The 13,917-nt window shown below is 45.2% G+C and overlaps 1 protein-coding gene across 1 annotated transcript; it reads left to right on the forward strand.

The window, feature by feature from the left end:
* The first annotated feature begins 525 nt into the window (after positions 1–525).
* On the forward strand, positions 526–7,303 carry LOC139055372 (chorion class B protein B.L1-like). The gene is made up of 2 exons (XM_070532807.1): positions 526–651; positions 6,454–7,303. Exons 1-2 carry the CDS (start codon positions 592–594, stop codon positions 7,030–7,032), a joined length of 639 nt encoding a protein of 212 aa, XP_070388908.1. The 5' UTR covers positions 526–591; the 3' UTR covers positions 7,033–7,303.
* Positions 7,304–13,917: the final 6,614 nt, after the last annotated feature.

The raw sequence follows: 13,917 nt of genomic DNA on the forward strand, positions 1-13,917 counted from the left end.
GCTCATTTTAGGTCTTAAAAAACATCACAGTAGTGCGGTTAAAGAAAAAGCGATGCTGCAGCTGGTGGTGTACAGAAAATCCTAATTCACGCAACGCTTCCTGTACTGTATACGCCGTGAGCTACCGGAAGTAGTGACCTATAAAGATTAAACCACCCGGGAGCCGACGCTGTGACAAACGCCAAACGCTTACTGGCGATGCAGGTCAGAGTGTGAACAAGCCGTATCTCCGCCTTACGTGCTCTTCTTGCCTAGGAACTGCCTTCTTTCTGGTTGCATGAAGCATTAAAATAGCCTGACGTCCTCTAATCTTGCAAAGCGACAACGTGGTGCAGACAGCTAAGTTTAGTAGTCAGTTCTGCTTCCGGGGCAGATGAACCCTTGATAGAAACACTGATAACGTGTCCTTTTCTCGTCGACAAACCGCAGATTCAGTTAAATAAGGCTGAGATAACAGCTTTCAGCTCGCGTTCCAGCTCGTCGCTATACTTCTTTCTTATTTCTCGTCTTCTCAGTGAGAGAAGCACCTTCTCTCACTGCAATGCTTGCCTCGGATGCTGCTGCTGCAACACCATATATAAACTCGGCCCGATGAAACGTTCACCATTCCTCGCTGTCTTGGGTGTTACAACGTCAAGTATCAACACAATGGTAAGTTGAGGTGACACTTTTCCTTATATATATATATATATATATATTTATATATATATATATATATATATATATATATATATATATATATATACCAGAAAAAAAGCAGTTCTGGGTCCGGGTAAATATTCACAGTGAAGTAGACGCGCGTATGAAGCGGTTTATTGACGTTTCGGCCGGGGTCCGGCCTTCATCAGAATGCATTGCATGGTGTCAGTACAGTTAATATACATGCGCTTATCAACCAAATGAAGATACGTTAACATGAAAAACGAATAAAATGGGCGAACAAAATACATCCGAATCGTTCAAAGGATAGCTGACACGTGTATAGACCGATGGCGATTGCAAACATATAATCTAAGATACAAAGTATAAAAACGTACCGAAATGAATTGTAAGAACCAATCGCCACGTGACAACAAAACGTCGATATGCCCTCAATATGTGCTATGTTATCAAGCAAGCACAGACACAAAAAGGGGAATAGCAACGTACTAGTAGAAGAAGGGACAAGTGACGGGCTACAAAGACAGGCAACTAAATTTTCCTACACATTCATTCATACCACACGCGACAGTATCAAATTTATAGATAAGGAAGGATTCGCGGGCTTCTCTATCATAATTTGAGCGAAATCCAGATTCAAGCAACGTGACTTTCAGTTTATCAAATGAGTGGTCAGGAAGATGTACGTGCTTTGAGATGGGCAGGTTGGGCAACGTGTTAGCGTGGGATTTATGATTGTTAAAGCGGAATCTGAAAGGCCCTTCTGTTTGTCCGATGTACCGTTTTTTGCAGAGCGTACATTCAAGCATATATATTACGTTTTTTGTGTCACAATCAAAATCGCCTTTGATTTTTAAACAAAAGTTTGAAGACGTACTAGTAACCTGTTGCGATGTGGCCATGTAGGGACATACTTTACATCGCGGTTTTCGACAAGGATGGCATCCGATGGCATCAGGGCAGTCAGTCTTAGATGATGATGCTAGTATATCTCGAATATTTCTAGCTTTACGGTATACTGCTTTAGGCGGATCAGAGAATATGTTTTTGAGGCGTTCACTTTGCATTAGAATATTGTGGTGTTTCTTTAATACATGCGAAACATTTGAGACTGACGCAGTGTGGGTTAGGACAAGGTTTGGCTGGGGTGAGGGAGTCGGTTTGTTCTTAATGCAAAGAAGCGTCCTTCGGTCATGCACGTCTGCGCGTTTTATTGCATCGTCAATTAATTGTGGTGGGTAATTTTGTTTGGCTAAAGCGTTTTTAGGGTACCACAATTCTTTTGAAACTCCGATTGCTCAGAACAAATTCTTTTAAAACGTAAGGCTTGGCTATAAGGAATGCTGGTCTTGCAATGTTTAACGTGACTGCTCTCGAAGTGTAAATATTGACATCTATCTGTCGGCTTTTTGTATAAGGCAGTAGATAGTTTATCATTTAGCACTGAAACGCTGACGTCAAGGAAGTTAATAGTAGATGCAGAATACGTGTGAGAAAATGATATAGATGGATGGGCATTGTTAAAGTCAGATATGAAAGAAAGCAGTTCTTGTTCCCCATGAGGCCAAATCAGAAAAACATCGTCAATGTAACGTTTGTAGTAAAAAGGTTTTAAGGTCCTGGTTAGCAAAAATTTATCTTCTAGCTGACCCATAAATATATTGGCGTAGTTCGGGCCAATTCGCGTACCCATAGACGTCCCACTAATTTGCACATAGTGTTGTCCTTCAAATTCGAAGTTATTTAGTTCCAAAATAAGGGCTAGCAAACTTGCCAATGTGTCGCTGTCGATGAGTTTCTCGGGTGATACACATTCGTAGCAATTGACGACTGCCATGATGCCATCAGAATGTGGAATGTTAGTATACAAAGATGCTACATCAAGTGTGACCAAAAGAGAACCTTGAGGAATAATGAGATCGATTATATCCGACAGGAAGTGGGTAGTGTCTCTTACATAAGAGGAAAACGTAGCTGGGATATTACTAATCAGGGAATCTACGTAGCTGGACAAATTTTCTGTGACTGTACCTATACCAGAAATGATGGGACGACCTGGGTTGTTTATCTTATGTATCTTAGGTAAAAGGTAGAAACGACCAGCAACAGGACTTAGTGGAATTAGAGAATGAACCGCATTGTCAGGCACCTTTTTCTTCTTGACGAGATCTAGCACTGTGCTTTTGATCAGAGATTTATATTGCTCAGTGGGGTCATGATCAAGGCGTTTATAGAACGTCGCGTCTGCTAGCTGTCTGTGGGCCTCTGCGGCGTAATCGGACTTGTTCATTATGACAACGGCACCACCTTTGTCAGCAGGCTTAATGACGATGTCTTTGCGAGAGGAAAGGGTATCTAGTGCTTTCATTTCGCTGGCGGACAAATTACGGCGGAAGGGTGCTTGTTTTTGATACAATTGCAGAACGTCTCGTTGTACTGCTTTGATATACATGTCCAAAAATCTATCGCGCTGTGTGGGAGGGACCCAGTGCTTGCCAGAGGGTAACGCCTGTTTCGAATCGCTTGAATTGGAGCGGTCATGGAAGTATTCGCGCAAGCGTAAGTTACGGGCGAAATTATCCAAATCTTTCAGTAGTTGAAATTCATTATGTCCACCTGTTGCTGGACAAAAATTAAGACCACGACGTAGAACACTGCACTCCTCAGTTGTTAGCTGAACGTCCGAAATATTAACAATATTATTTAGCTCCTGATGGGCAAACCTACTAACAGAGGATGACGAAGAAGTACCGGAGTGTACTTCTAGAGGTTTGGTTTGAAAAGGGGCAGAGTTGAATACTTTGTTCTGGCTTCCAGAAGGGCACACAACACCGTCACGAGACAGTTTCTTGGCTTTCAATGCGTAGATTTCATTCCGTTTTTTGGTTGCGAATGCCTCTAACGCGGCGGATTGGCTAGAGGACAAGTTCAAGCTCGCAGCAATTTGACTTTCTTGGTTCATGAATTTCTTACTGGAAGAACGATAGTGATCTAACATGACACGGGTGAGTTGTAGTGAAGCATTTGTTAGTATGTTATCCCATCTAGCTATATTGCGCTCAGACATGTCCGACAGAGCGGGTTTTACAACAATACGGAGACCCTTTGGTGCAACAGCCGCAGCTAGGTAGGTATTCAGCGTATCTACATGTAGAGCATTGCGAATTCTTTTTTCTGTAACCTTCCTTAGCCTTAGAAATTCATGCGAACAGAGGTAAGAAATGTTGTTACCGGGAGACACAGCCTTTAGTCAATTTGCCGGTGCATCATCCACGGTTTGCGTGTGGGCTCTGCGAAACTCGTAGCGGGGACCTTTCGGGGAGGAACCTGTAGCGTCCTGTGCTGAAGGCGACTGTTCAGCTGACGGAGCTATCACTGCGGCGTTCTTTGGGCGATTCTTTGAAGTAGCCTTCTTGCGGTTCTTTGGAGCAGCCTTCTTGCGATGGACCTGTGTCTTTCGATTGTGGGGTGATGACTCCTTTTGAGAGGGACTGCTGTTCGTTGTCTGTCCTGTCAATAGCGCCGGGTCAGAAGATGGGCCTTCAACGCTCGGTTCCTTGGTGCAGTGCTGAGGCGGATTGCTGGGAGCACTGTCTGACCAAGAATGGTACATAGTACTGGACGGCTTGTAACAGAGGTGCCGAATGTGACAGGCCATGAGTGAGACGCCTTCGAAGTTCGGGTGCAAACCGTCAGCTGCGAGCACGCGGTGCGGGGGCAGCCATTCGAACCCATGGTCCAGGAAAAATACTAGTCGGGAGCGACTGCAGAATTGTTTCAACAGGGAGTTGAAATAACACGCTTCTTGGTTAAAGCAGCGAACAAATGTGGCGCTGGGGTACCCTCGTCGGCGGTTCCTGGTCCTTGGCAGTACGAGAGTGGCATAGATTCTGGTGATTTCAGGACGTTCCTTGGCGATGTGATCGATGACTTCACAGTAACTTTGGAAAGCTTCTCGGGCTGATACTCGAGCTAGGTCGATGGTGCCTACATGAAGAACGATTGTTGTGGTGTTCTGAGGGACGAAATCCAATAGTGCTGGTACGTCGCTGATTGATGCACCGCACTGAGACACAAACGCTGGCGTTTCGTTTACCGCAGGATCGAAGTACTGGTAAATATATATATATATATATATATATATATATATATATATATATATATATATATATATATATATATATATATATATATATATACTGCTATTTATAATTCCTTATTTTTCACTACGTAGCACTATTTTATAGACTTTCATGCCTATTACGACTCTATTACGTATTATGTTTGTGATAGTATTTTTGTCGCGTGTCACCTGCTTTTTTACTGCGTATATCGCATACTGACCGATGCATGCCGCCTATTCCGTTGGCGTTCGTGAACTCTTGTTTTTCTTTATATCGAAGGGTTAACGCAATGCACGTATTCATTATTCTATCAACATATTTAGCAATGACTTTTCCTTAGGTTTGTGCACTTTTCTTTTGCTTCAACATAACACAAAACTTAAGCCACGCGAGCTTTAGTAAGAACCAAGTTTCATTGCATCTATGCATGCTTTGCTATTTGTCGCTTCTTTGGGGGAAAGTATCAGTTTATAATATAGGCGTATCTCACTACGAATTACTTGCTTGTGTTGATCATTTTTATGCTATGTTGTTTCGATGTCTTGAAAACAATCATCACAAGTAATTTAGCTCTGTCGAATCGCTGTGTTTTGCGGGCAAAGCCATTCAATGAGGTGTTTTGCATTCTTTTGCAAAACGCCAAATTTCGCTTCAAGGCTGAAGGTCTTAATAATTGAACTACGTTAAATAAATGCTCCACAGGTTTGCAGAAAATTGTCCAAATACCATTTGCACGAACGACACAAATGATCGTGAAAGAATAGTAAGAATAACGAATCCGCCATGTTTAAAGTGATCCATTGTATAAGCCGCGTGCAAAGAGACGATGACGATTGATGGACAGCGCTCATGCGGCGTTTTGTCTTGGTCGTCTTAGTTCACTGCGTGATGCTTTGTTTAGGGTGAAAATTAACAATATATTTTTCGGTGGCTATCTTTCTAAGCTGACAGGCAGTTTTAGCGCGCTTGCAGCACGGAGTGAAATATGTTAGGGCACTGCAATATGCACTGCGAAACGGTAGATCTCACACGTGGCAGGAACCATCGTGAAAAACGTTCAATTCATTCTGTGCAGCTTAAGGCGCGCCTAATGTGTTGAATTTTCCAGGTAAGATTGTAATCTGGTCAATCTGAGCACTCGAAACCACGCAGCATGATAGCAAAGCCTGATTTAGAGCGCGTTACTTAGGCGAAATTAAGAAGATATAATTAAAAATGGGCAGTTTTATAGCAGATTTGTCGATAAAATTAACTCGTTGCCAGCAAAGAGACGCTCAAGCAGCGCGTGATTCAGCAGCCTTCTTTTCCGCGGCTTCCTGATTTCGGCAAGACCTCTATCGTTTGGCGGGTCGCGCCTGCCACAGCAACAGCTACTCCTTCATTACTAAACATTTTGAAGAGGGTTGTGCGAATATTTGATATTTCAAGCGGATAGTTTTGACCGCTGTGTGAACCTTCTATGTCAATGTTCTCAAGAATCCAATACATTATCCCGCCATCGATATAGTAACGCACATACATGCATTCCGCTAACTGTCATTTGTGTGCTAGCGCCTTTTTTGACGCCTTGTTTTATAACAACATTACCAGCATGATGCAACTAATTTTATCACAAAGAGACCATAATACGCACAAGGTGTATTCACTCTTTATCAATCTTGTTTTGCAGACGAAGCTATTTGCCTTGTTTGCCGTACTCGCCGTGTACGTGTTCTCCCCAGTGGCAGCAGGCGGGAAACTTGGCTATGGCGGCGCTGGCTACGGAGGCCTAGGATATGGTGGCCTCGGCTACGGAGGTCTCGGCTACGGAGGTCTCGGCTACGGAGGCCTTGGCTATGGAGGTCTCGGATATGGTGGCCTAGGTGGTGGCTTGGGCGGCGTCGGCGGCGTCGGTGGTGTAGGCGGTGTAGGCGTCGGCAGCAGTGTTGCTCTTCTTAGCGGCGGGCCTGCTTTTGCCAAAGCCGTGGCGGGGCCAGCTTTCATTGTGAGGACGGTTCACCACGTCAACAAAGTCAGTGGTGGAGGAGCCCTTGTAGCCCACTCTGGCCTCGGAAGCGGATATGGTCGCGGCTACGGAAGATACGGAGGCGGTTTTGGTGGATATAGCGGCGGCTACGGCGGCTACGGAGGATACGGAGGCGGCCTTGGTGGATATGGTGGCGGCTACGGCGGATACGGAGGATACGGAGGCGGCTATGGTGGATATGGCGGCGGCTATGGTGGCTACAAAGGTGGTTACAAAGGATAATTCCCGGATCGTTCACCTACTTTTGCGAATGTCTTACAAATGCAAAAGACGATATTACATGCACAGATGTGTTCCCGCAACAACGAAGATGTATTAAGATTCTATCGAATTACTTAGCAATGGTTGTATGAAGTTTGAAAAGTGGTGACAGTTTACTTCTGTCAGCATTCACAGACCAAGAGTCCTGCGGAAAATTTAATATTGGCCGGTGTCGAAGGAGGCGGGATCCACCCTCGACAAACAGCTGTGATACATGAAGCGATACACCACTGCGGCACTTATCCCTCGCATTCTAGAAAGCACAAAATAAAAGCGTTTTCGCACCACAAAATGTGATTCACTTTTCCTTATACTTGGGAGCCCAATGCATAAATGTAGCAAAACGCAGCCAAGCATGATGCTGTGCATTCTTGTGAATATGCCTTTGGTGAAAAATCCTTTCCTTTGGATAAAAAAGAATTGCTTCATTTGAGGGCCCCTAGGATGCGTAGCCTTCGAGAATAAAAATATGGTGACGACTGTGTATATGACTCTAGGACTAACCTGTTAGATCCAAACTAAAGCATTAGCCACCCGGAAATATTTTTTCACAATCTCTGCCAAGAGTAAACAGCAAGGTCGTGCACTCAGAAAACAGTATATACAAAGCTGTGGTATATGACAACGTGGGCAACCTACAAGGACCATGTTAACCGCGAACTGCCTGAATCATTTAGAATATAGGTGTCAAAAATAAACATCAGGGTCTTCACCGGTTATGACCAGCAGATATGTTGTCCACATGCATCACGCAGCTCTGTCAATTAAAAAAGAGCCCCGAAGAAGTCGCATTTATCTCACAGTGACTGGCCATGGCATTGCTGATTTCCTTTAAAATTACGCCACAGTTTATCGTAAGCGTAGAAAAATCAACAAACCAGCAGCTTATAAAGGCTCCCCCAAGCAAACCTTTGTAGCATAAAGCCTTTTTTCCACCCGATGATCCATGGGTAGTGGTAAGAATGATAACTAGAGCAACTGCAATTACACCTATATCTGCTGAGCGGAGTCCTTCTATTGCGTCACCAACCCCTCACGCAATAGAGGGGAATCAAGCACCTATTTACCGACGTCGTCAGGTATTGTGAGTGTTGTCGTGACCACCATGTGCTTCACATGATTACCATCCTGTGCTTTCACTTCGAGGATCCCCCCCCCCCCAACTGTGGCTACTCAAAAGCTATCACATCTCATTTGGATGGTATTTACGCTGACTGCAATCTTACCACCGTCCCAGAAACACATAGGCAAATAATGCATCTTTTGGTGCTCGGAGAGCTAATAACTTCCATGTGCCCTCCGTTAGGGTTCAAAGAGCTCCCTTTGCTGCATTTTTCTGTTCTTTAATTATCCTGATCACGAGATACAAATGTTTCGATGCGGAACTTGGACCACAATTCCCGACCGTGGTCTATGTCAAAGTCAGAGTGGGCACTTGAGACACACACACACACACACACACACACACACACACACACACACACACACACACACACACACACACACACACACACACTGCGGGTCGTAGTAGCGCTTCCCAGTTGAAAAACACAACAGGAAATTTTACCAGTCTGTTGTATTTTGGGATGTTGTTTCTGTAGTTCTGTTGTCTGTAGTTCTGTTGTTTGTAGTTCTGTTGTCTGTAGTTCTGTTGCCTGTAGTTCTGTTGCTTGTAGTTCTGTTGGCTGTAGTTCTGTTGCCTGTAGTTCTGTTGTCTGTAGTGTGACGTCCTGTAGTAGAAAGTTCTGTAGTTGTTGATCAATATTTAATTAAAAATCGACAGAGACGTCCGTAAGATTATGTAAATTTGTTAGCACAAAAAAGATAAACATAAAAGTAAAAAAAATAAAAAAACGTCTTTGCCTAGGATTCGAACATGCAACAAGAATGAACATGAACATGCAACAACGAGTGTACGTTTTGGCCATGTGAATAGTACGACGTGCTGATGCGCTGATGTTTACATTTGCATTTTGAGAGCCAAGATCCGCTATCACTCCACCGCGTCAAGTGCCGCATCTCTAGAAGAGCAAGAGTGTTCGTACCATCGACAAGTACATCGTGCAGTGCTAGAACATCGATTTTGATGTACGATATCCATATTAAATAAGAAATTCAGAAATAGACAACGTTGACTTTTAGGGTTATTACTGCTAGTTTCGACAGTTGTCTCTCGTTCTTTACACTTTTGAGCGCGCATATAATTCGTGTGTTCAATGCAAAATAGCTACATAAACATTCGTGGATGAGAGTTCTTTCTGACAGCATACTGGCTTCTCACGGCCGCACTGTTTCAGATTAATGAGACCCGAGCGAGACAGCTTTTCACGCAACTTTGTGGAACAACCGAAATCTTCTTTTCCGCTTCGCATAAGCTTGTGAAATATTCCTGGGAAATTAACTAATGTGACAGTGTAACAGCACATGTAAGTCCACAGGCCTGTGTGCCACATCTTACCAAAAAAAAAACGGATACATAGCCATTCCCGCAGATGGTATGATTTTGATCAGCGGCCGATTTTGAGGAGGCCGGTAGGGCGTTGCTGGTGCCGCGTCGTCACGGCACAATTATAACTATTCGCCACGTCGACTTTAATACCGGTGTCGGTGCCATCGGTGTCAGCATTGCCGGCTTCAGAGAAACGCGATTGAATACCGCGCAGGAGAAAAGTACAGTGTACACTACCGATGGAAAAACATACAATTTTAAAGGACCGCGACGGGAAGCGCTTCTGTTGCGACTTCGGAACTCTTGGCCGTCGCGACCGAATGTTTCTGCTGCGACGTCAGAATTGGTGTCGTAACGTCGGAGTCGCTGTCAGGATATAAAACTGTTGTTCCGACTTCAGAACTCTTGTCGCGACAGAATGCTTCTGTTGCGAAATCAGAATTTCTGTCGTAACGTCAGAAATGTCTCCCAATTAAGAAATGTCAACAACTTCTGTCGTACAACAGAATTTCTGTAGTTGCGACAGGAATTCCTTTTGTCTTTTTCAACCGGGCACTACAGAAGCTTGTCGCATCACACAATTTCAGTGCACTTCTGTTGTCATCATTGGGTATATGTTGCGGCGATAGGTTTCCGTTTTGGAACAGTTCTCTGTAGTACAACAGAAGTTTGTCCATTACTTCAGGAACACTTCTGTTATGACAACTGGGGGCCTGTTGCAATGATAGGTTTCTGTCGTACAACAACATTTTTCTGTAGTACAACAGTAGTTGGTCGCATTACATCAGGAACACTTCTGTTGTGACAATTGGGGGCCTGTTGCCACAATAGGTTTCTGTAGTATTTCAACAGCTCTCTGTAGCACTACAGAAGTTTTTCGGGTTACTTCAGGAGTATTTCTGTTGGGACAACAGGGTGCCTGTAGTGATGACAAATTTTTCTGTAGTACTACAAAAATCTGTTGTAGAGCTTCAGCTTTCTGTTGTAACAACAGACATACGACAGACTGTACTTCTGTAGTAGCAACAACAAATGTCTGTTGTGCATCAGAAAAGTCTGTCGCTCCATCAGGAATCTGTAGTTACTACAGAAAAATCCTGTTGTACAACAGAAATTTCTGTAGTTGCGAAAGGAATTCCTGTTGTCTTTTTCAACTGGGTTTAAACGGTCGACATGGAAAATGTCTCGTCCACGGCCGCGCATATCTGAAGATGGCTCAACTGGTTCTATCATATAGTTAACAGGAGATGCGCGTTCGAGAACACGATAAGGGCCTTAATACATAGGGACCAGTTTTGATGAGAGGCCAGGGGCAGTTAACGGAACTGAGAGCCACATGACGCGCCCGCATCGAAGGTGACCGTGGCAGTGGCGTCACCGCGAGTGCTCCTCTCGCGCTCTTGATCAGCGGAAGTAAAGCCCCGTGCGAGGTAGCGGCACTCTTCTGCAAGTCTGACCGTGGCAGATATAGGCATGCACTCGGATGCATCCGGCCGGTACGGCAGAATGGAGTCAATGGTGTGCGAAGGGTGTCGGCCATACAACGAGAAATAGGGTGAAAATTCAGTGGTGCCCTGCGTAGCGGTATTATACGCGTAGGTGACGAATGGCAGAACGGCGTCCCAGTTCTTGTGGTTGGAGGCAACGTACATTGAAAGCATGTCGCCGAGCGTACAGTTGAAGCGTTCTGTGAGGCCATTCGTTTCAGGGTGGAACGCCGTAGTCGTACGATGAACAACGTGGCACTCTTTGAGAATCGCTTCAACTACTTGCGACAGGAAGATGCGTCCGCGATCGCTGAGCAGTTCTTGAGGTGGACCATGCCGCAGGATGAATCGGCGAAGCAGGAATGATACAACATCGCGCGCTGTAGCTGCTGGAAGAGCGGCGGTTTCAGCGTATCGTGTAAGGTGATCTACTGCCACAATGGCCCAGTGGTTACCAGACGAGGTCAGGGGAAGTGGCCCATACAAATCGATGCCAACGCGCCCGAACGGTCGGGTAGGGCAGGGTAGAGGCTGCAGACCAGCTGGCGAGTGGTGGGGTGAAGATTTTTGGCGCTGGCAGTCGGGGCATGAGCGCACGAACTTTTGAATGTACACTGTAAACGAAAATAAACCCACCTGGGAGTTTTTAAGAGGTGATGTGCCCTAAAACCTCCCCTCTCAAATATTTACTCCGATGTATGGGAGCAAAACAGCGCCATCCCCTCGTTTTACTCCGCTGGCTAGCTGCGGGAGTATTAAGGCGACATGACGCGATTTTACTCCGCTTAAAAATCTTGTTCTCCCATGAAACTCCGACAGGGAGTTTTAAAAAACTCCCCTCCGCCGATACAGGTTGGTCACGTGGCGCTTCCCATGAGGCTGTGCGCCTCGCCAGCGACCGGGCGCGTTCGGCGGAGCGGGCAATGCTCATGGCTGACGGTTTGTTTACGTCTGTGAAGTGTCGTTCCGTGACAGCGTTTCGTCAATTTGTTTCCCGTATTTCCTTCCAGAAAGTGTTATAGGCATGCCTGAAGCTCACTGTATCTCAGCATCAAGTACATTAGCTGTGATCGCTTTGCTGACAACGATGATTGCAAGAACCACGTTTTCAAGTGCGGAAAAAGGCTTAGGTATACCTCGAAGCTGCTCACTGGCTCGTGATGTCGGCTCACGTTCTGGCTGTGTTTTCGTGCTGCGTCACCCTCTCTTGTGTTCTTCAGTACGTGAAATGCGACTTCTATGTCCTTTTGAGTACATGCTGACAACGTCCAGTGTAGTGTTTGAAAGGACCGCGTAGCAATGGCAACAGTAGCCACTGTTCGAGCGACGACATCCGTTCTAGTCGCGCATGAATGGCGTAACCCAAGTTCGTTGCGGTGCTGTGTTGCCAGTGAGAAAGACCGGAGTGCAAGCAACTGTTTTTATGTATCTGTGAACGGATATCCTCGCCCGAAGAAAAACGGTAGGACATAAGTATGCGTACTGAAAATAAAGCTTCTTATTGAGCGATGTGAATCGAATTGTTATCGCGCATATATGTTTTGGTCACGTCGTTGCTTCCTATATTGCATTAACATTACGCTCTATCCGAGACACTGATTTAGACGCATGCCTGCTGGCTCCGAGTTTAGGGATTCACTCGACAGATCAGCGATGTAGCTCCTTTTCGCAACCAAGACAGATTGCTCGGACGCAGAGCAAGTAGTGCGGTGTATAAAATGTATGACTGCGCATTTCTCGGTGTTAATAATGTCGGCTGCTACGGGTCATGCTCAAACGTAATAATTTCTTGCTACGCTACCACTAAATCGCAAAAATTTAATTTTGCTGTGCAACACATGCACTTACATTTTTCTTGCTTACTGTAACTAACGCACTACTTTTTGGCCGCGAACGCCGGAAGTGTGCGAAGTCGCTTCAGCACTCACAGAATGGCATGATAATTTTGAAAAATTACGCCATTAACTTTTTTTCTCTCACTGTTTTGAATTAACAGTTTTGTGTTGCTTAAGGTATTCTGTTTATTTCAGAGAGAGAGATCTCGTATGAACGAGCATGTGAGTCGTAATTCTGAAAACAGCACAGCTGCTCCCTAGGTGGTTTCGAGGCACACAATATCGTGGCTATATATAGTGGCACCGTTGCTTCTTGAGTATCGCGTGTACGTGTTATGTCTTTCAAATTTCTGCATTGGGCGTTTCTGAAATGTTTATGTATGTTATGATATATGTGCTTTTATTGACTTGTTCCGTCGAATTCGACGCGGTCTCGTGTGCGTATTTCGAAATTTGACCAGCAGCCTCTGCATGTAAACATGTTCGCGCAAACTCACGCGATGGCTCTTTTTATACTCCCGTTGCACCTCGAAAAAACTCCGTCAATAGCAAAGCAAAAAATAAAGAAAAGAGAGAAAAAAACTCCCATAATTCCACGCGAAAATTCCGCTCGTACGGAGTAAAAATTCTACTCCGATCATACGGAGCAAAAAAAACTCCGAACGGGGGGTCGCTATAGGACAAGCAGTATACTCCCACCTCGGAGTTATTTCCGTTTACAGTGTAGTTGTACACTCCCCGCCAGCAGTAGCGTCGTCGGAGGCGCTGGTAGGTTTTGAAAAGTCCCGAGTGAGCACACTGTAGATCAGAGTGAAACGACGCGCAGATTTCTAAACGCAGGCTTCGAGGTACAACTAATAACCACTGGCGGACGTCAGAGGTGTAATGGCGTCGGTGAAGCAGGTCGTCTCGAATGGCGAAATGGTGAGCTTGACGGCGCAATGCACAAGCCTATGCAGTCTACGATGGAGGCAATCCAGGGGTCCTTGCGCTGCTCAGAAGCGATGGTCCCAAAGCCGACGGAAGAAACGTCAAGCTGGGATATTGCGCAGCAAGGATTGTCGATTGGCAAGGG

The sequence above is a fragment of the Dermacentor albipictus genome, chromosome 2 (genome assembly GCF_038994185.2).
Source record: "Dermacentor albipictus isolate Rhodes 1998 colony chromosome 2, USDA_Dalb.pri_finalv2, whole genome shotgun sequence".
NCBI lineage: Eukaryota > Metazoa > Arthropoda > Arachnida > Ixodida > Ixodidae > Dermacentor > Dermacentor albipictus.